The following is a 23414-nucleotide window of genomic DNA, read 5'->3' as shown; positions in this document are numbered from 1 at the left end:
TTAAACAGCCATCAACATGCTGGCACATAAGCGTAGCGTTACTTTTTTTGTCACAATGCTAGCGATGAATTTAAAAAAAGAAAAGATGAAAAGTTTCCTTCCGAAGGTTATAGGACAGACAGAGCGGCATTCCAGAACTTATCAGTGTTTCCAAAGCGACGTTATTACAGTTGGCGATGACTATCCTTCTCCTTACTTCGGTTGACGAAGCAGACGATAGCGTCGGCCGCGGTCTAAGCAAAGCGCCGAGGCTCCCTAGCAAGGGAAATTAGCACGCGCGTTTAAAATTGCGCGCTGCATTCATTGCCGAGCGTCACCAGCTGATGTTGCGCTTCCGCCATACTTCCAGACTTCTTGCGCGCTCAGTTTCGGTTGCGTGTGGAAAAGATCGTCTGATTTCATCGAGCTGCATGCCTCTAGAAAAATGAGTGTTTCTTCGTTTCAAAACTTAATTTGGCATCATCTCATTCACGGCATCAAACTGCCCATGAAAACTGAAAGCCCATCTGCGATAATTAAAAGTTAATTAGCGTAATTGTGTTAATTAGACTCATAATTAGAGGTGTTTTGCCGCACGTTATGTTCGCTTGGTCAGAGAGTGTGTTCCTGCAAATTTTTTTTTTCTGTTTCTAGTCTACTATTTTTTTTTTAGTTGCATGATGTCTTCCCCGAAACACCGTGCAAAATAGAAGCATAGTTGGGACCTGCGAGAACAATGATCAGACCGTGCACTGTGGTGATCTTCCTCGACGAAAGGAGACGCGTCCTTGTTTGGTACCTTCGGGAGGCGACTATAAAGCGGATAAAATATCCTATTATAAGGGAGACGATTACTGTACCGGCCACCAAAGCAACTAATAATTTCCCAAACTAGTTGCAAGTATGTCAATGACAAACCACAAAGGAAAACTATGAAAAACGAATCGTAACAGTTCCTACGCGTGTGAGAATCGATTTAGACTGAATTACAATCCCGGGTAATTTGGCTCCATCTAAAGGTTGCTGTTGCCATAATCTCACATCGTGCCATCCGTGCTAAAATTGTCAGAAACACACAAATGCTTTGTCAAATCTACAGAAAGCATACCTGCTTCACTCAAGTATTTTAATATCTACGTGGTTGTGTCGTTTCAGTGAAGGCAGAACTCAAGACACCTTTGCACTCAGTGAATTTAGCGCGCATTAAAAAAGACCAGCAGGTCGCAGTTTACTGTGATACATCACTACTGCCACTTGAATTTCATTCTTTTATTTCATTTGTAGGCACTTGGCTTACCGGTATTCAAGTCGTACACTAAGAATTTAGACATTTTCTGTGCCTTTCCAATGCCCAAAAATATTTTTTTCACGTGTCCGTTGAAAACGACAAACTGCGTTTCTCTTTCCGAAAAATCATACATCATTTGACAAAGCATACACCAGATTTTACTAGATTATCAAAATTTCCAATTGACACACGTTTTTCGAAAGCATAGATATCAAGCGTCTCCTGTACGCACCTTAAATGGGTCAACCATAACGTCGTCGTCTATCTTAAGGATCCACTTGACGGTGGGACAGTGGTCGGCTACCCAACGCATGCCTCCCAGGAACTTGGGCGTTATGTTGAATTTCCCGTCTTCAATCGGGAACACCACCAGGTCTCCTGTCATGTCCGCCTCCAGATCGAGCCATGCGTCCAGATCCTTTTTGTTGGTACGCCGTCCCACGAAGAACACTCCCGCCATGCTTAAATTACGCTCTGCCGCCTCTTCGGAGAGCGTATCTCGTAGCGCTGCCCGGCGTCTCCACTCGTACGCGCAGGCGTGCACGAAAACAAGCAAGTCTAGTGGTCGGCGACAGCGCTGCGCCACGGCCCAGCCTCCTCGGTACGCCAAAAGCGGCTCTGTCCAAATTCTGTATTGGGTGACAGCTCCAGCATTGTACATCCAACCCATTCCAAAGCGGCTGAACATCTCGGCCGAAAAGGGACTTGGAAACATCGCTGGCGAACATACCATGAACACGTAGAAGAATACGCCACACGCCTGAACTCCCAGTGCGGTCGTCCTCAAAGAGCACAAGCGCATCAACTTCTTCACGCCTTTTTTTCCTGTAGTCATGGTAGCAATGGCCACAGTCATCAGTAATGACGCATAAAGTGCCGTTGAAGAAAAGCTTGGCTTCTCATCAGTGTAGACTTCTTCTTTGTCTCGCTGTGGGAGTGGCTCGTGAGCAGCAGCGTGGGGAAGAGATCTGCACGGCTCAGTGTTGCCTATACAGCTTTAGGTGATTTGAAGAAATTTTTGGAGAAATTATTTTGGGAACTAATATAATAAACCTGTGTAATCGAATCACAAGTCTTTACATTAAATTATCAGTAAACATAAGGAGCATACCGGATGATAAGGGGAACAGCTTCAAAGGAGTATAAACACTTCATTTTAGATTTCCTGTCCTATCGTCTGCAATGTTACGTAACAAATTTCTGCACTTAAATCGCCTCATAATGTTTGCCTACGGCCGCTGAATAATTTATAATCAAATTTCTTTTCTCACCAGCTTCAGTTTCGGTTTCAATAGTCAAGCGGTGGCCGCGGTGTCAGTCAAGTCAAGGTCACAGGAGGGGTGAATAAAGCAGAGATATAATTGTTCCTGTGTAGTTTTAATTCACCACAACACTAAATCTAGCATGCATCAAGGACAGAAACTTTAAAAGGTGAATAGTCAGCGATCATATCGCTGTTTATTCATTTGCGCATAACCTAGACCTGATTGTGACATCACAGCCATCTCTCGGTTCCTGAACCCTACAATGCTCCACGTCTTGGATAGGCTCATGCCCTGTTCCATTCCTACCAGTTCAGTTCAGTTCAGTTCAGGCGTTCAGTCGTGTCCGACTCTTATTTGTCCAGATCTGGACAAATAAGAAATGCAGGCAAACATCAATCAAATCAAGCCTAGGCACGCGTTCGAAAGGTTGGATGACCAGCTAATAGACAAATTATTTGAAATACACATAGGCGAAATAGAAGCTGAAACGATACCAAAATATACAGGTCAATCCAATCTTGAACGAAATGTTCCCATCAGACAAGGCGAGGTTCGAGCCGAGGTAATCGGCTTCAAAAAGAGATCGGCTCCGGGACTCGATGGAATCCCAAACACGATCCTCAGAAACCTTGAAGATCAATGAAAACCAGCGTTTACAAAACACATCGGTGAAATATGGGAAACCGGAAGTCTTCTACAAACATGGAAGAAAGCGACTGTGGTTCTTATACCGAAGCCAAGTAAACCACAGATATTGTAAAACCTGAGTTGCAGGCGAGACTCTCAAAATTCATAAACAAGAATACTTCTGGCCACATAAAAAAGTGGGCTTTAGGCCGGACCTCGGCACACAGGACGTTATGCTCGGGCGTATGTACGACATGCTGAACCAACATACTCTGGACACAAAGGCTGTCCTCGGACTGGACCTAACCAAAGCCTTTGACAATGTCAACCATGGGGCGCAGTACTCACTGTACTTCAAGAAAATGGAGTTGGCGAGAAAATATGCAACTACATTTGAGACTTTCTCTCGAACAAAAAGATTGTCATGAACTTCCGTGACATCAAATCCCCTACAATCACACTATGGTGCAAGGGAACCCCCAAAGGCTCAGTCCTGTCCTCATTTTTGTTCAACTTAGCAATGAAGGAACTTCCCAATATATTAAACCCATTTCAGGACTTAAAATTTGCATGGACAGTGACGCGGAGATAGAGTGGAAGCTGCAGGCTACCGCAGATGCGGTAGTCAAGTACGCAGCCGACAGAGGCCTATCATGTTCTCCGCAAATATAGGAGTTCTTTATCTATAACCCAAAAAGCAGAAAAAAGAAAGAAGCAGATATAAAAATTAAAGTCGAAGATTCTCTTGTCCCTCGAACACATGACATCAGAATATTTTGCATGTTCATTCAAACGAATGGCCAAAATATGTAAACATCATAAGGAAACTGGAAAATTGCGCGGCGCAGGTTACGGGCATTTTTAGTAGAGTTGCGATCAGAGGCCACGGCCTCAAAGAACACAGCCTCCTAAGGGTGACGCAGGCTTACATCATCAGCCACATATATTACGCCACACCCTTCCTCGATATAAGGAAGTTGAATGGGACAGAACTGACATCGTGATTAGAAAATGCACCAAGCGGGCACTAGGACTTTTCTATGTTCACTTCGACAGAAAAGCTGGAAAAGATGGGGATTCGCAGTACATGGCAGTAATTTACTGAGGTGGTCTAAATCGCGCAGCTTGAAAGATTAAGCCAGACAAAAACGTAGAGAACCATCCTAGAGTGGATAGGTCTCCAACCAAATATTCTCCGCAGACACATGTACCACGCCGTAAGGGAGGGAAGAAAGGTTGGAGTGAAAGAGGAGAGGGAGATAGAAGTGCCGTGGTGGATTTGGATTGGAAAGCATTTATTGACAACAATGAGCGATTTGTGGGCGCTACACTTAAATGGCCTCAAATCCGTCGCTCTCGGCGACCTTATGAGCCCACTCAGAAGCCCGAACTTACGTCAATGGTTCTGAGCTGGCCAGTATAGCCTCCCACCGTTCTAGAAAAGGGACTGGTAGTAGGTCCGCCGGTGGCGGTGCTTTTTTGCACCTCCATAATATATGATAGTGTCAGGCTATTTCGCCGCAGTGTTGAAAATTTGCATTGTATTGTGCTGGGTACATGATTGCAGCGCTCGTAATTTGCAATCATGTACCAACTAGCTCAACTTTCCGGGTTACTGCTGGGTACATGTGCGCTAATTTAGGTGGGCTGAGGAAGGTACGCGTCTGGAGCCGACGCCAGATTATTTCCTGCCTTTTGTCAAGTTTCTTGTCTGGTCGAGGATATATCCGCCTTTCTAGTTTAAAGTGATTACCGTAGTCATGAAATGAGATAAGTGCATCTCTCGAGAAATTGGGGGAATCAACCTAGCTCACTGCTCGGCTGGCATAACCTCGAGCTATACTGTGAGCAAACTCGTTTCCCTTGTTCCCCGAGTGTGCCTGCCGGCACCCATATTAATTCCACCTTTTTTTATTCCAGTATTTATATCCTAAAATTCGCTCTGTCTCTTGGGCTACGATCCACCGCACAATAATCACTTTCGCCTCATCGCACTTTAGTGGTCCAAAGTTCCCTAGAGAATTTTTTATCTCCTAGCGTTAGCGGATATGGAGCTTCGACTATTGCTGCCGGTTGTTTCGATTGGCTTACCTTCTGTATTGTGAACATTTTTGCACATTTCCATAAACGTTGCAACATTTTCAAATTTAATACACCGAGCCAGACAGCATCTGGCAAACGAGTAAGGGATATTTAAGCGGCTCTCGTGAGGCTCGTTCTGATGGACGACGACGAAGGTTCAGGCATCCACGCGACCCACGTGAAGAGCCTTGCTCAGTGCTGAATGCCATCACTGGAGCTGTCATTCGCTGAATTTCTTTCCTGCCTACGCATTTACAGCGTGTTGTCAAGGAACGGTGCTGGTAGTACCGGGATATACTGCAGGTCCAAGCCACTGAGACTAAGGTAACCCGCACACGGGAACCCGTGAGCACACCTGAAGGCAAGGACAACTTCGCTCGGCGGTTCTTGCTCGTTCCTGAGGCCTGTGCAACCGTCCCGTACCGAAGAAGACACCATTCTGGTACCGTAGCTGCTCCTCTTTATATACGCGTATTAGCACGCTACCGTTAAAGACGTGTGCTCTCCTGAAAATTCGGGGTGGGCGCTTTGAGCGAAAAATCACAGCATGACTTTCTCGCTAAGAGCCCCAAATAAGTGTTGAGGGGGAGCCTCAGATCACAAGCTAATGTTTCGAAAAGACTCTTGTCTTCGATAATAATTGACTGAGATTTGTACGCTTCTTCTTCCGAATAAAAGATGGGGATGTGGGAGAGGAGGAGAAGGAATGAAAGGTATTCTACAGGGGCGGATTTCTGTTAACTTGGAACAGCTTCTGGCCTGAAAATGCAAATAAAACGGCGGCTTGAACAGGGAAAGTACAGTGCGAAGTACCTGAGTGAGCAAAAGACGTTGGGGAATTCGTAATTGTAAGGGCGTTGTTCGAAGTCATAAGACCACGGGGTATTACCAGGTTGACAGGCGCCAGCTCGGACCTAAGGTAGAATAGTGAGATGGAAACCCATCCCTCCAAGGCCCCTTGGTTCCCGAGTTAAACATACGCTACCGCTACACAACGTACGCACTTTTGTAAGGTTTGCTTAAGCGGGGCTTTATGTCGGGGGGTCTTACACAAACTGTGGTAGCTGTGGTAGATAAGTATAGTGCGAGACAATAGAGGCAGGTAATAATTGTTTGCGAATAAAGAAATATTAAAGTACATTATTGCGAACGACAATCCACAAAGAGAGCTGCAGACGGGAGTCATTTGCACTGCCGCATCATAGCATTTAAGGTAGAGCTTACAAGGTGTTGTCTTCTTCCTTGTCCTTCGTCTCCGCGCTGTTATTCCTTAAACATGTACCAACTAGCTTCACTCTCCGTTTTATTGAACCTAAAAGAATATGGACACTTATATTTGGAGTTCGCTTTTTATTCTTTGCAACAATGCGCAAGACATTACTATACATTGGTCACCGCGTTATACTTGCATACGACTGGTAAAAAAAAATTTATAGTGTTCCTTTTCTCACCTCTTTCAATTTGCGGCGTTTCTCAATTAAGAGTTCCACTCACAAGCTGAAATTTTTTCTTAAGCTATGAGTCAAGTATCGCTCAGAGCATAGGCCACCGTGAGCAGCTGTCATGGCTGCATACAGTGTTCTTGGTGACGAGTTTTTACTGTTTCTACTCTGAGCACCGGACTGTGCGCAAATTTAGTCTTTGCAGATCAAGGTAGAGCCCATAGTAGCGAAACTTGCATAGAGCCCCATGGTGACGACAGTGTAAGGCACTAGTTTCTTTGCAGCGCTACGCCACCCTGAGACCTGTTCTAAGTACTAATGCTAATAAAAAACAAACAAAAACACGGCGTTATAGTGACGTGTGCTCTGCGCAGATTTCATTTTTTTTTCTTGCAGGTTACAAAATACAAGGCCAACGACGACGAAGATTGAACTATGCTCGGCCAAGTAGGCAAAACAATTGAACCCATAGCTGTTCACGCTCAATTTAACTGAACTGGAAATTTTACTGCCAAAGTAAGCCAACTCTTGATGTTGAACAGGGTGTATTCTTAGCCGACTTGTCCAAGCGTCTTTCAGTCTCCGTCGTTGTCGGCCTTGTCTCTCAGTGCGAGTCATGCAAAAAGCATGCAGCTTTAAACTGCTACTTACATGTACCTTAAAATTATTCAGACATGAACTGGTCTGATTAGTGACAAATGCTCCGTAGTGCTTGCACATCGCGAAAAACGCAAAGGCAGACATAATTATTAAAGAAGCAACAGCAGTTTAATGTCAGTTTTCGGACGTGGTCAAGCAGCAACATGGTCTTAAAATATGATGGATCATACTGCTCCAATAATAACACAAAGTAGTATGTCGCCGCAACAGTACGGCCAAGCTTGAAGGTAAAAAAACACATCAAAAACCAGTACTGCTAGACATATCTCTTTTGTGTGTATAGTTATTTAAAAACGAACGTGCGGTACTTTTCACAGCAATTACAAACAGCACTCTGTATAAATACATAATTACGAGGAAACGTATTTGGAATCATTTGTATACAAATAGCAGAACGCTTGCATGTATCCCGCCAAGGCAGCACGATTCCCGTAAACCCAAAATATTACGTAACTGAAATAACTGCATCCAACAAAAAATCTTTCACTGACCACGGCAATAAAACAATAGACATCTGAATACATTAGAGTACTTAGTCTTTGCGCTTGCATGCTGCCTTCGCATGAGAAGTTACATTACACAATTCGGCATTTTTTGCCTCGCAAACCAATGACGCCTAACCCATGTGAAAAAGGAAAAGATGTCATCATATACAGAATCGCTAGACGCTGCCAAGAATTTTCTGCTTTTTCATTGAGAATGCAGCAAAGGGCTTGACGATAATGTCTCGAGGCACAAGTCTCTCAATAAAAACCTTGAAAAGCATTCACACGAACAAACAAAATAAGCAAGAAACTGCTCCCACGACGTTCCGATGCCTCCAACCATGAACACCAGTGCCTTATCGCAAAAATTCCGACCTTGCATTGCGGAGTATTCCACAAGGCCTTCAATCCGATTGCAATGTGTGTTGCAGGACTTTTTCTGGATGTGCATCACATCAAACATTACAGTGCATACACGCCCGGGTGCTGAAAACTAAACTCCTTGCTTCTGACTAGTTCAAATATTATTTATTTATTTATTTATTTATTTATTTATTTATTTATTTATTTATTTATTTATTTATTTATTTATTTATTTATTTATTTATTTTTTTATTTATTTATTTATTTATTTATTTATTTATTTACCCTCAGGGCACGAGGGCATTGCCGAGGGGAGTGGGGTACAAACATGCAAGTCAAAAACAAAAACGGCAGTAAAATAAACATACATCACAAAATATAAGTACGGTTCACGGGGAAGAGCAAAAAGGTTACATCAATAACAAAAAAGGGTCATAATATAATAGCATAGAGTAAAATAAAATAAAGAAACTAGATACGTATAAGCAGCATAAGCAGCACTATTGTAAACAAAGAAACAAACAAACGACAAGAGAAAAAAAATACACTCGACGCAGTATTATGCGCCTGCAAAAAGAATAAGAACACCCGTTTTGAAAGACTGCAGCGTGAAAACAATAGGGTAAAAAAAATGACAATGCAACGCGATCTTGCGTTTATGGCGCTAGCAGGTCAGTTATAGCAGTTTTGAACATAATATTATCGAATATTTTGATAATGGATCGGGGGAGGTGATTCCAACTTGCTGATGTGCTAGGGATGAATGAATTTTAGAAATGAATTGTAGATGCGGCCGCTCTTGTCAGTATTTGATTACATTGCAAGAATGCCCTTCAGAATTGATGCCTTAAAAACTTTTGACACTGACAACATGTCAAGAATTCATGTGTACTGAAATAGCGTATCCACTTGGCTGGTGAATACTCCGCATATTTCTGCGTCCTGTCCACGCAGGTGGAATTGGTGACGTCACCCACGTGACCAGGGGCCGCTACAAGTCCGGCCTCGTCGGCTGCGTGGCGAACTTGACTCTGGCCGGCGACTACCATTCAGCCCTGCCTTTGAGCGCGAGGCGAAGCAGTGGAAATCCACTGACCACGTGTAGCATAAGCGACAAAAATACCTTCGCTAAGGCCATTGCACTAGACCTCTTGTTAGACATTCCGCAGAGCAGCCCCAGCCCCTTACTCGCACCTTGATTAACTTCAAATGGCGCACCAGGCTTACGCCCATAAAGGTATAACGCTTACGCCCGAAATATTCAAGGATTATGCCATAAAATCATAACGCTTAAAATGGCCTCTGTTCCTTTTTCTGTGTCAAAGTTGTGACATAAATTACACACGAGCCACTATGGCTAAAAAGACAAGAGGCATAGATAAAGCGCCTATGCTGCCGAGAATATCTTGCCTGTAAGTGACACTACAATTACTTGCATTGACACTGTTCTAAGAAGAAAAAGCATGCACGCCTACGGTACATAGGCACTATCCCGCCAGTGATAAAGACGACTACTTAGAAGCCTATGTGGCGGCCTATGTGGCGGACCATGAAATGGTCTGTGCAATCTATAGCGCAGAAAAATTTGGTAATGTAGATAAATTCACAACGATTAGACTGGCTAGCGAACCAATCTGGCACGGCTGATACCTACTTCGATGTGGAGAACTGCTCATTCAATATCAAGATTCACCCAGATAAAAGAGCTTTAACAAAACTAAAATCAGGAGATAAGTCTTCTGGTGTCATTTATTTTCTATCTTTTCCTATCTCTATTTGCATGTAGATAAGGGCACATGGAATTCTCTTCGATATCTCAGGATAGCCTGCCGCCAGATCCCTGGGGACCATCAAACCCCTGCTGGGGCTGCTCTGTGCCCACATATGCAGTGCACCAAACTGTTTCTGCGAACGCGATATACAATGAAGAAAAGCGGAGCTCATCGATTCTTCGCTGTTGAGACTGTGGCGGCCCTATGCGACGCCCAAGCCACGCAAGTGCCCACTTCACCAACAGCACTGCTGCACTCGCCTCCTAGAGCCTCTATCCCCAGCGTGACGACAAAGTAGGCTTTACTCCAAAGCCGGCAGCCACGCGCATATTCTTTCGAACCACAGTGGGTGATGTTGCGAACAATGCGCTGAATGGCGAAACAATTGCTGTGCATAGTTTTCCTGTTCTTTCTAGCAGCTCCCGGACCACAGTTCTCCCTGTGGGGCCAGAACGCGATTTACCCGTGCTTTTATTTGCATTTGGACCTACGGCATATTCAGCACCCTTCGTTCTCCCAGCAAAAGGCCAGCAAAACTCTTTCCAGCCTCAAACTCTTGACTGCTTCACCGAAACGATGATGTTTTCACCAGGCCTTTGCACATGCCTGGCCGATGACACTTCAAGCGCATTGTGGTGAACAGTTGTGAGAATACTTTGGAGTGTTGGGTGAGCGGATGAACTTTGTCATGTAAAGCATGCCAAGCGCAATTTAGTCGAAGAACGGATGCGCGCTCCGTAGCACACAATTGTCGAGAGTGATAGGCATTGTCCGCCTGCACTCTTTTCCAGACCAACTCGGCGTGACCTTCCTCTAGCACTCCTGTAGCTGATCCGTGAGCACAGCCCTTGTATTCTTTGGCTTATTAAGTAATCGGAGCTTTTTTTTTTTTTCTCTAGTGGTTTAAGGAAGACAAAACAGCCACGGAAGGAACTTCGTAGTCCTACAGAAAGCCGTGGCGCATCCGGTACAAGGTGGATGCATTCCCGAAAATTATTTGGTATTGATTCTGCCTTTTAATATTTTCCAACTTAGAACTTTGAGTCATTGGCTTAGTTAATATAATGGATGACCTCGTTATAAGCACAGGAAATAATTTGACTCGCAGCGTTGAGCACGTGTGAACGATGCAGAGAATGAGCAAGGAGAAAACGTTATCCGTTTGAAACCAGGTCCCGCACTTAAGGTGTCACTTTGTTGTTTTCTCTTTGTACTACATGAGTGCTACAGGATAATCAAGTAAGCAAACCTCTTTTGTACAATGTTGTTTGGTTATTCTTCGCCTCCTACCTGAACACAGGTGCAGGTATGTCAAATCGTGAAAGAGAACCGCTGTATAATGAAGGCTAGAAGGTGTCACGATAACACCTGGTTCGATTCTTGATACACGATGTTGTTCACCTTGTGCTTTAGACTAGGCTGGTCATGAGGCCTGCAGCAAAACCGTATGAGTGCGCGTCCGTGTGGATTTGTGTGTGGGTGCGCATGTGTGTGTGTGGCATAAGGTAAATATTACAACTAGCACAGCACCACCGTCTTGTCGTCTACACCACACAGAAGACAGCGGTCATATTCAGCGGTCACAGAGGCCTTTGGAGCCGCACACGTCTTTGCCGTGCGGTAAAGCTGTGCCTGTGCGCGCAATTCCTCGCAATCACCATTTCGCCCGGCCGCGACGTCTACAGTTCAAAGTGACGAGCACTCGCAGCGTGGATGTGTGTTGCAGGTTACGACACCAGCTCACACCTGATACGCATGTGACAACGTCACCGGTTTGGTATGCACCACCACTGAACGATAGAAGCCTTGCCTTGATGAATTTCGCTAAACGTAGTGGGCTGTTCCGGCTTAGCACTAAGAAATCGCCGCATTCGGTGAATACCGTCAGAAGAACACATCAGTCACATTGACTCTTCGACTTTGCGCTTATGTAAGGGCAGTTCAGTTTCAGTTACAAAATACTTCTTCTAGGCGAATTTCCGCTGTATTAAGCAACCACTTCAATAGAGTGAAGATCTTCAAAAACAAACGAGCTTGCCATGCCTTTTCTTCCCTTTGTTCATGGCCTTCCTTCCCACTGTAGCCCAAGGAGTCGTACAGTGGGCCCTATACTAGAATATCCTGGAGCCTAAGCGAGTGGTGTCGACAGGCTTTACTGTAGGCAGTCATAGTGGCTTGTGATCAAATCGGCAGCCTCAGCAGCAGCCTTTATAAAAAACGTCACAAGGAACAAAACAAAAAGGACACCAGAACGTTTCTTACTGACGGGCTCGCACATGAATGATTCCTTGACTGTTCAGATCTCTGCTTTGGTCGTTTACCACGACACAGTGAAACAAGACGCTGCCGGCAATGCGCATCGTGGGAACCAAGAGTGCAGCTTTTTGTATAGTATAGTCCTGTTTTTGCCTAATGACACATTTAGAGTTTCATTTCAATCTGTACAGCAAGTGGGGTCGTTTACATCTCTTACACCTTCCTATTGTGATAACTCCAAAGTCTACCCCTTTATTTGTTGTCTGCGTATGGTTCAATGCAGAGATACTAGGAGAGACTGAAGAATAATAGCAATTTTTGTACGGACTACGTAACTATTCTACTTAGCCTCAGTGGTGTGTTTGCGTTTGTGCAGACTGGATGCTTTTAAATGAGTTTCGGTTGTGATGGTTGAAATGTTGCTTATTGCCTCTTTTATGTGAAAACAGGTGCACAACAGGCTTCAAGAAATTGTAGTTATATGATGTTGGGTAGTTTTTCAACACTCTCAATGCAAATTCGACAGAACCACCCAGACCTGAAAGCCCCCTGGCATTCTTTTCTACTCTTTTCTGCAGGTTCAATTCATTATGGTTGGCTGCAAAATGTATTCACAAAAGGATGCACCTCGACTATTCTCTGCCTGATCATGTTTAGTCTTTCTTGCTGGCGTCTGAATACATTTAGCGCTGATATTAAGCGGTATGAAATGTGTCCAAAATTCACACTATTACAAGTTGTCTTGCCGAAATAGCATTTAAGAAAATACCGCTAGTTCTAAATGAAGCAGTTGGGGAGAAACTTGAATTACAGCGTGTGTTTCGCCCTGGGAACTGAACTCAGCCCTATAATTCTTTTATCAGGTGTGAGAGCCATTTATGCAGTGTAAGAAATTTCATACAGGAGCTCCGCGGCCTATGTCTTTTCGCTTAACATATTATGAGTATGGTAATAACCTATCTTATTAGGGCTCTGTTGCAGACCGGACTTATTTGTTACGGCATATTGTTTGAAAAAACCAAATGAAAGCTATCATCTTCACTCTGCAACGCGAGTGCCAGAACAAGAAAATTTTGATCATTGTTGCTTCATTTTCGACAAAGTTAACTTGTGTAATGTGGATCATGCGGGCATTTGAAGCATTCTTTTCCTGAAGATATCAGTGATGTTGGTGTGTCATGTGTGGAAGACTGTAGAGCTGTAGAGTGTTCTGCGATCTGTAAACGAAGAATGCTGACAGCAAAGTTCTTACTTTAGATATTTGCCCTGTTAAGCGGTGACTTTCCTTTTCGCATCTCCGGCAAAAGCAGAGCTTTTTTAATTACGCGAAGAGCAACCCTGGATCCCTTATCGAAGCCGCAAATGCTTCTTTTCAAGGGTGCACATATCAGCAGATGCTTTCGATTATCGATTGCCTGCTACGCCGTGTTAGAATAAAACATGCGCGATAAGTACCACGAACAGAGGTGATTGTATCTACTGATGAGCGTCATATATGAACAATGATGCGAGCGGTGTCCTTGAGTAGTCGAGAATATGAGTGCAATGGATTCCGTTATCCTCCGGCAGAATGGCGCGTGCGATGCGCGTGTGCTGCCCCGTTTAATCGGTGCATTCTGCTCCGATCTGAGAAAGTATGTGTAATGCCGGTATGAGAAGTAAAAGTTTGACCAAACCACTTTTGCAGTCTCAGTTCTTGTTGGCGTCTTGAAAGACGCCGATAAATTTACGCTGCACTGTAGGATAAATATTGCCGCAAGATGGCGCCAATTCCAGCAAACTCCAGTGAAACAATGGACCATATTATACTCGAATGTAATGGTATCCATCCGGAAGTTGGTGCAGGTGCAATCACTGTTCCTGAAGCTCTGGGGTTTAGAGATAACAGTGGCCGGGTGAATAAACCGGCGGTGGAAACTAGCAAAAAACGACTGGAAGATTGGTGGCTTAAAAGCAGAGAAGTGACATAATGTTAGTAATGTAGGAACAAAATTTAATAAATAGAATGATGGTTTAGTTAACCATTCTAAATCAATAATTAAGATATAGGGAGAAAAATGAGCATGATAGCTACTGCTACCACCCCGTTTCAAAGGGGACGCTCCTACATTCCATCCATCCATCCACTGTACTCCGTACTTGGATCGTCTAGTAGCAATTATGTCAGACGGCAGATTAGAAGGACGACGTTGGTTAGCTGCGACAAACTATGGCTTCTGGAGACGTTTAATAGGGAACCAATAGGACTGGAATTTTCCTCACTCAGTAACAAATTCCTGACTACCAATAGTCGTGTCGTCGTTGTTCATATGTCGGAAGGCGACTGGTATTTATTTCAACCGTGGATCGATGCCCAGCCAACTTTCAGTGTCCACACAGTGCTTAAAGCATGGCAACATAGGTTGGGCTGACGACCTGTACTAATGAGCCACCGATCACCTTCCGGATGCTATTGCATCCAGCGTATGTGAGTATGGGTGTAAGGTAGTAATTTTGGCAATTCAGTATTGATGCATAACGTAAGATAACGGAAAAACAGGATAACAGACAAATAGTAGCGCTTGTGCTGCGTGTTCTCCCCCTTTCTCCGTCGTCCTGTTTTACGTTCTATTACGTTATCATGGATTTGATACCTACAATCAAAGGTGTCCTGATAATTCCTGAATTCTATAACGCTTTGGCACTCAAATAACCCTGTTATAGGTCAGTTTATCTGCTCTTAAAGCTTTAGCAATAAATCCAAATACAGAAAAGCATTAACAACCCCTACATTTTGTAAGCGCGAGATTTATAATTAATTTCTATGCGCTTGAAACACTTTTCTTGCCACCAAAAAGCGCGCATTTAAACCCTGCATGCACAGTCATGTACGCTGAATATCTTTATATTATTTAAGACAACACGCTTAGCGTTGGTGTATCTGCATTTTCGAGCTTTTTAGGAATTGTGCTTTCTATTACCTTGATTCGTGCGCTAAATAGTCAGCTACATTTAGAGCGTACGCTGTACTACTACCAATCTCCAAGGCCATTAAGCTGCACAACCTAGGTACTGGGCATGCGCCAGTGTTATTTGCGCCTCACAACAGCTGTGCCGCACGCGAGCGCAATCGGCTCGCCGCCGATCGAACCCCGAGTCATGACAGCTTGGTAATCACGTGACGACACCCTGCGCCGTGCGCTTCTCTTCCGCCCCACGGATGAAATAAACCGGTGCTCTCGACACCACATCATAGCTGCTCAGAGAAAGTATATAAACTACTTAACTGATGCTCGCTTTCTCAGCCTATCCATAGATTACTGCGCAGTGACTTGGTGGCCGATGCCTGTACTCGGTCGCAAACGTCAGGCTGAACCGGACAATCCTGCTGATGTAGCCCCCCACCACGAAATTTACCTCGGCAGCCATAGGAAACGCAGTCATGCCAGAGTTGTAGCCTAGACTACCGAACAGCAATAAAAATCCCTATTGGCTCGTGCTTGTAAAGCTGACCAGGAGCGAATACGCGTGTCAACTTGGTTCAGCCATGTTGAGCGCAGCCGAAATTCTCGCACGTTGCATGAAAACTGGCATCAAACATACTCGGTAAGTGTTCATCGAACCATATTCTTACTGCTAATAAGAGGCGATTCATGTTATCATGTTCGTCTTAGTTTCATCCTGCCCCAACAGCCAAACAGGAACTGGACAGCGACGAAATCTAACGTGACAAGATATTCCCGCTAAACTATGCCACCTTTGTAATTCTGCTCAAAATGCAGACATTTTGCCCGCAGCATTAGATTCACTTAGACTAGCGCTTTTGGCACTCGCTTTATTTTCATTCTGAATGAAGCGGTTGTTGAAGTGGTGCAAGACGACGCACGCCCCGCAGTGGTTAAAAATAGCGTTGGTGCAGGTGACGCGTTTTAAAGAAAGCATCCTGCGCATTGTTCATAATGTGGGGCTCAATCGCAGACCAAGTGTGCCAAAATCGTTTATACCGTAATACGCACTCTACTGAGAAGCGCGAGAATTGAACCCAGGAAAAACAAAACACAAGGCTAGGTCTTAGAATCACCTTGCGTCTTAATGCGGGCAAATGTGTTGCAATCACATTTATTCTCATCCCCTCCATAAATTTACGGCGATAGAAATATAGCATTTTCATTCTAATCATCCTCGTCACTAGTATAATTATGCCCACTGCAAGGCACATGTTTTCCACTCAACCCAGTCCTGCGCCAGTAGCATCCATTTGGTGCCCGCAAACATCCTCACTTTATCCGCCCACCCAACTTTCTGCTGCAACCTGCTATGCTTGCTTCCCTTTAAATCGAGGTGGTTACCCTTACCGAATATTGATTATCTCTGCTCCTCTACTGCACTGTGATTTGTTCCCTGACCCATTCGGAATGCTCCCTGTCTCTTAACGCGATGCCTTCTACTTGCCGTGCCACAACTGACTACATTGTTCCTAATTTAAGCAGTCATTTCGTTACACTCGACGTTTCTGCCCTATAGGTTAGTTCAGGTAAGATACCGCTCTTGTATTCTTTCCTCTTGAGGGATACTAGTAACCTGTCTTTCCTGATTCGGTAACATCTAAAGCTCTTCTTCTATTCCAATTATTCGAGTCATTCTTCCCTTATAAGATCCAGATTAGCGGCTGTTACCAGTCGCTAGTAGACGTTTTTCTTAATTCTTCATGTGCCTCGCTACATTTTGTAAACTGTTATTCTTTGCAGAGCCTGACATTAGTTTCGTCTTTCGCGTGTTAATTTAGGCCTACCTTTTTGCGCTGCTGGTTTATGTCAATATTCATCCTTGGCCATCCGTCCCTTGAGCTCCTGAGCATGGACACAGTAAAATGAACATGATGAAAGCGCTACAAAAGGCAATAAATATATTAGGTATGAGAAGAAACAGGTGTGTTCTGCATAATTGGAAAATGTGCTGCATTCACTGCAAGGTGATAAGTTCATGCAGAAATACTTGCATCATCTCTTAATATATGCGCAATGCATTCACATGCTTTGGGAGCTATTCGAAATTTATTTTAGAAGCAACCAAGAAAGCATGTGGCTGTTGAGAAATGCGCAAGATTTTTATTCAGTATCCGCGGCGTACGTTTTGTAACATCCGTTACAAATAATTCGACATGCTGCATCACGTATTTTGCTTTCAACACCGAATCGATGGGACCATATGATGTGAATGTATTGAAAGTTTCGTACGCGAAGGGAATACATGGCACTATCAGGCCCTCCGTTTATTGCGGGCAACACCAAGACACAGAGGTCCGCTTTCAAGCAGTACTCTCAATGTGATAATGACCTCCCCATGTTAATGCTTTTTGCCTTCTGCGAGATGACAATACTGCCTCGTGCCCTGTCAGTGGGCTCAGCTTTTTCCTGTACTACGAGTACGCACCATGCAAGCACTGTGCGTGTCGACAACCAGCAAGGGAAGTCACGTTCAGGACCACGCACAACATTTTCAGTGTGGATAACATTTCAGGGATTTTAATTTATTCAGCACATTTTCATTCATTGCCACTTTGGGAAATCGTTGTCTTTATTTGTTGCCAGGAAGAGGGATTTTTCTAAAATTATCTTGCTCGTGTGGTGCTTGCGTTAATTTGCTCTTCTCGATTTCCAACAGAGTATTGTCTGTCCACTGTTGTTTCCTGGCGAAATGCTTGCGTGGTGCTTGTACTGACCTCTTCCCGATTTCCAATAGAGTTATGTCTATCCAAGCTTGCTTACTCGGAAATTGCGTGTGTGGTGCCTGCGCTGACTTGTTCTTCCCGACTTCCACTTGAGTATTGTCTATCCAGTCTTGGTCCTTTGTGAAATGCTTGTGTAGAGCTTTTGCTCACCTCTTCCTGATTTCCACTGGAGGTTTGATTATCCAATCTTGGTCCCTGGAGAAATGCGTGTGTGGTGGTTGTGTTGACTTGTTTTTCACGATTTCCGCTAGAATATTGTCTATCCAGACTTGGTCCTTTGACAAGTGCGGCCTTCGTCGCATTAAAAATTATTGCGTATGACGCTGTCGCAAGCCTCGGAGACAGGTCCAGGCGCTGGTGCTCCTCTAGGCTATGGTTCCAGAGAAGCAGCCCCCATAAGCTTCGCCGACCCGTACTTACTCCGTATTTGGTATCATCGTGTATGACGAAGCATTTGCCCTCGTAGAGGCAGCTGCTTAGGTTCGGATTAAACACAGCCCCTGGCCAAAAGTCTATATGGCCAACAGCTTGTGCCAACGCCAAGTCCCCGGTAACGAATGCGTCGTCCTGCAAGACCAGGTGGTAAATGTCGAGTGAGAATACAGAAACTTTCCTCACAACCTCTGCAAAATTATTGAAGAGAAATAGGGCGATCAATATGCCCAACTGTGCCACGTGATACCACACCCAGTGACAAAGGCGCATTAAGATACCTTTGAGATCATAAATTTTCCTTATATACGGCCACATGCAATGATTTCATTGTAGCTCAAAGGATAAATCCCGATAGTAAATTTCATATTGTGATAAATGTTCGAAAGCACGCACAGTACAAACTGCCCGAAAGAATGATGTCTATCGTTAACTTGTGAGCAGTGCATCCGCCTCCTGATCATGGTATTTTCATGAGAAGTGTAGATATTTACCCTTCCTTGCAGTAATAGACACACCCACAAATTGCAACAAAATGATGACAGGAGCATGAAAACACTCTCAACTCCATAGCCTGGAGAAATTGGTTGTCTAGTGGTAATAATCTGTAGCCAACGCTGAAATGCTTTGGTTCAAGTTTCCCTCAGCGCCACCACACGTTATGCGAAGAACGCAAATAGGGGACATGAACAGTTTACACTAGACGAAGAGTTGGTGGCTGTACCCCGGGCCTGTCCTCTCTATCTATCACCCTAAATCCTTTCAATCTTTCTTATCCGCACAGTGCAGTGATAACGCACGAAAAACAAGGGTGTAGAAAAACCTGTATCCCCTCCGCCAAAGCGCAGCATAACCTCACAATTCGCAAAAACTCCAGTCCAGTGCCAGTATGAGAGCGAAAGTAGGTTGGTTGTTTTTTTAATGGGATTAACATAAGAAAGCGACTCAAGCTATGAGAGGCGCCGTAGTGGAAACTAAAACCTTCAGTCACCTAAGGCGTTTTAGCATACATTGAAATCGCAGAGCATACGGTCGCCTTGCTTTTCGGCTCCATCTAAAGGCGGTCTTTGCGGCCCGGATTCGATCCCGTATCTCCGTATAGAAGTCGAGCGGCCTATAACGTGCAAGGGGCGGGGCGGAAGGTCAGGGGTCTAAACGGGAATCGCACAGTTACGATGACGCAAACGTTAAAGGTGGCATGCTCTCAACTATTTCCGCACCTCCTGAACGGGAAATCTAGTCGCGCACCGTCCCTCTGATTCTGTATTCGGCCAATGAAGCCTGCGGTAATTATCGCCCGTCCTCTCTCTCTCCCTCTCTCTCCCTCTATCTCTCTCTATCTCTATCTCTCTCTCCTTTCTTCGAATAATAATATGGCAGCAATTGCTTTTTAGATAAGTACGCACTTACCTTTCACAAACACTCACTCTCGCCCGAGTAATTTTATTCCTGCAATGACACTTCCTATTTCTACTTTTTCCGCGAACTGTGACCGATGAAATTCAATTAAAAATTCCGTTGTAATCAAGCCGTCAATCCAGAAATTTCTAGAACTTAACTAATTTGCTACATTACCACCCAATATACTTTAAAGCGGGGTGATATATCGTTTCTATTCATAAACCTTATCCTGAATGTTGTCGTCCTTGCATCCGATTCATCTAGAGTCACCCTTTACATTTTGTAACTGCTTACCATTCCTTAACAGCCACATCCGGAATCTGCCTTTCTTGCACGCTCCGCTGTAAAACCCCGTTAGGTTTATAGCAAGCAGCAATAAAATTATTAAATAAGAACCCAGCGAGCAAAGGCCTCAACCGAGAGTCGAGAAACAGCTTCGTAAAAAAATGGCACCTATTTCCTTGCCCGTAAGTTAGAAGCCATCTTAGGTAGACTTCTTCATCAGTAGAATACCCATGTCGCTAATTGTGCAGCTAACTGGCTCCACGAGTGTAATATTTGCATATAGAGCAACATTGTGCAAGTCATGTCTTTCACGTTTTTAGCCGTTGGGTATGTGCCCCAGCTGATATAGTGACGGCTGACGCCCTCGGCGCAGAATTGAAGCGGACAAGATCACCAATGCCATCCATCCATAAACAAAAGCACTTAAATCTTTCTTCGTATAGAGCCTCTCACTGAGCTTGGAAACGCCGGCTCATTAAAATTGCCGTGAATAAGTAATTGCACCGTAAAGGCCTGTGTAGGCGCTATATGCAATTAGTTTTTCGATGTCTTTCAAATGAAAACAATTCTCTTTGATGGCGCTAAATTCCCTCCTCAAAAAACGAACTACATTGGTGTGAACCACATAACAGAATTTCACTTCTTCTAGGATATCATTTATAGCTACGGTTCCACTGCAGGTTAACAAAATTCTTTTAGATGAACAAACATTGTTTTAATGTTCTTGCTGCTCAAGAAATGGCATGGTAGTTTTAGAATATACGATACTGAAATTGAGCGCTTTGTGAAATTACGTTTTAAAAAATGCTCGTCTTCCTCGCGGTGCGCACTCTGCAGAATGCATGCTGTTCAACGTTAAATGGTTATGAATGCAGGCAATGTTGCATTTATCACAACGGGGCTGAGAAGAATACCATAAGGCATCTGCAGTTCTCACCGTTGGGTGGGTGTGAATCACGTAGGCTGCCCTTAGAAGGTCCCGCATGACTTCAAAGGTCATTAGGACAGACAAGCCGGAACAGTACACGAAGTATCTGTCTCCTGGGAAGTCCTTTATGGGCACGTAGTAGCGGCTCTTTGGTTCCCGGATCACATTTCCGCTCATGCCATTACAGTGGAGAGACCGTGACTGCGGTTCCACCGTAGTCTCGAAGTAGCTCAAAACCTGGAATAATAATAATAATAATTGGTTCGCAGGAAGAGAAAAGCGCAGTGTTTGTCACCACTGCTTCTGTGGGCACATGACGCACGCCTTAAGGGAAGGAAGGAAGGAAGGTGGCAGTAAAAGGGGAAAGAGAGAAACAGGAGCCATAGTGGAGGGCTTCGGAGTAATTTCGACCACCTGGGGATCTTTAACGTGCACTCACGGAGGCTGGGACGGTAGGGCACCGCCGCTTTGATTATTGACCTGTTTGATTAGCGTGTATGGATAGAGGAAGGTTAGGCAGTGACTTGGTGTGAGCGTGGTGGTTATTGAATCTGATTCTGAAGGGAATGTGGGTTTTACCTTATATAGCATATGGCAGTGGCCACATTCCAGTAGGTATACAACGTTGCCCAAGTCGCAGTTAAGGTTATATTTAATATCATTTTTGAAATTGAAATGTGCTCTGTCTGCCTGTTTTGCTGTCTGCGTGTTTTTGCACAGCTCGCATCGACATTTGCTACAAGGTTTTGCTACAACCAGCGGGAGGCGGTTTATTTACTATGGTGTGGACTTGAAATTCTTTGGCCGTCTGTATGTTACTCGTGGAGAATGTGGGAGAATATTGGAGTGTCCGTGACTCTGCTCAGTAATAATCAAGTACTTCTTTAAAATTTTATTGATGTTAAGGGCATTATTCGTAAAGCTTAATATCAGCTTTAAGGGATGAGGATTCGTAGGCGCAACTTGACGTTTGCTGACAATATTCTCGCGACTTAATTTGGTAACCTTATTACCAGCGTCGTTAAATATAGAAGACGGATAGTGCTGGCTCTTAGGGATCGTCCGCAGGTGGTTGGCGTTTTCCTCAGAGTCCACAGGGCGTGAGCAAATGCTCTTAAGGACCTGGGAGTAGGGAATGGATGTTTTTCACTGTCGTTGATGACAGCTTTTAATATTAAGGTATTGTTGTCTATCAGCGCGTGTTTTGTAGACGCTAGTTAGTAGTGTGACCACTTCTATTTATATCGTGAAGTGCAGAAAGTTTATTTGGTGGGCGGAGTAGAGGTGTGTGTGTGAAATATATAGTTGGATGAGCGTTGTTGAAGGCTGCAGTAAACTGGGTTAGGTTGTTTTCTGTCTCTGTCCATATCATGAATATGTGGTCGAAGAATTGCTTGTAACACGCAAGCTTCAACGGATTTGAGGAAAGGAAATTTGGCTCGATCTGATGCATAAATATATTGGCGTAATTTGGTGCCATTTTAATTCCCAAGGCCGTGCCGCTCGTTTGAAGGTAATAGCTATTATTAAATTCGAATGAGCTTAGTTTCAATACTAACTTGATGAGTGTCATGCCGGCTCTCAGGCTAAGGGAATCTGCACTGCTGTGTTCTTCGTAAGCTGTGTCTAGGGCCTAGATGCCATCATGGCGTGGAATATTAGGGTAGAGGGAAATCACATCTAGGGTTACAAGTAGCGTGCCTTCGGGAACTTTCGTTAACTCTTCGAGAAGGTGGCTGGTATCGCGTATGTAGGACGGTTGAGTGAGGGGTATGTGTTTGATTAGGGAGTCTATGTAAGCAGAGATAGGATTCGTGAGCGTGCCGATGCCGGAAGATTGGTCGACGTGGTTTTTTTTTGCATGCACTTTTTACAGCATGTAGAACCGGCCTCGAGAGGGGTTGGATACTGTAAGTGCCTTGTCTATTCGAGTTATTATTTCTCCTTCCTGGGTTAGTTGGTTCAGAGTGGTCGCTATAGTATTTTGATGTTCGGTTTTTGGGGTCTACAAGGAGGGATTTGTAAAATTGGATATTGTTAAGTTGGCGGTTTCCCTCCTGTATGTATTTTTATATACAAAATTACTATGCCCCCTCTTTTGTTCGCAGGGTTGATACTGACATCGTTTCGTTTGTTCAAAGGATCTAAGGCATCACGTTCCCTTTCAAGAGGTTTGGGGCTCCGTGCGGTTGTTTTGAGAAAGCGTGAAATATATCTTGTTCTACAGTAAATAAACCACCTCCCACAGGTTGCCTACCTTGTGGCAAAAGTCGATGCCAGTTGTGCAAACACACGCAGACAACAAAACAGGCTAACAACGCACATTTCTCTTTCAAATATGACATTAAAGAAAACCTCAACTGCAACTCGCGCAACATTGTATACCTACTGGAATGTGACCACTGCCTGAAGCAATACATAGGTCAAACCCACAGTCCC

General features: G+C 44.3%; 1 protein-coding gene across 1 annotated transcript; it reads right to left on the bottom strand.

Annotated features, from left to right (window-relative positions):
* Positions 1-17012: 17012 nt before the first annotated feature.
* On the bottom strand, positions 17013-21152 carry LOC146181081 (acetylgalactosaminyl-O-glycosyl-glycoprotein beta-1,3-N-acetylglucosaminyltransferase-like). Its single transcript, XM_084575700.1, has 3 exons — positions 20985-21152; positions 18350-18496; positions 17013-17048 (listed from the first exon to the last, which is right to left on the bottom strand). The coding sequence occupies exons 1-3, from the start codon at positions 21150-21152 to the stop codon at positions 17013-17015; spliced, it is 351 nt and encodes a 116-aa protein (XP_084431826.1).
* Between the last annotated feature and the right edge of the window lie 2262 nt (positions 21153-23414).

The sequence above is a fragment of the Amblyomma maculatum genome, chromosome 8 (assembly GCF_055883805.1).
Source record: "Amblyomma maculatum isolate TAMU_Amacu chromosome 8, ASM5588380v1, whole genome shotgun sequence".
In the NCBI taxonomy this organism is placed as follows: Eukaryota; Metazoa; Arthropoda; class Arachnida; order Ixodida; family Ixodidae; genus Amblyomma; species Amblyomma maculatum.
This window is presented reverse-complemented; position numbering and strand designations above follow the sequence as displayed.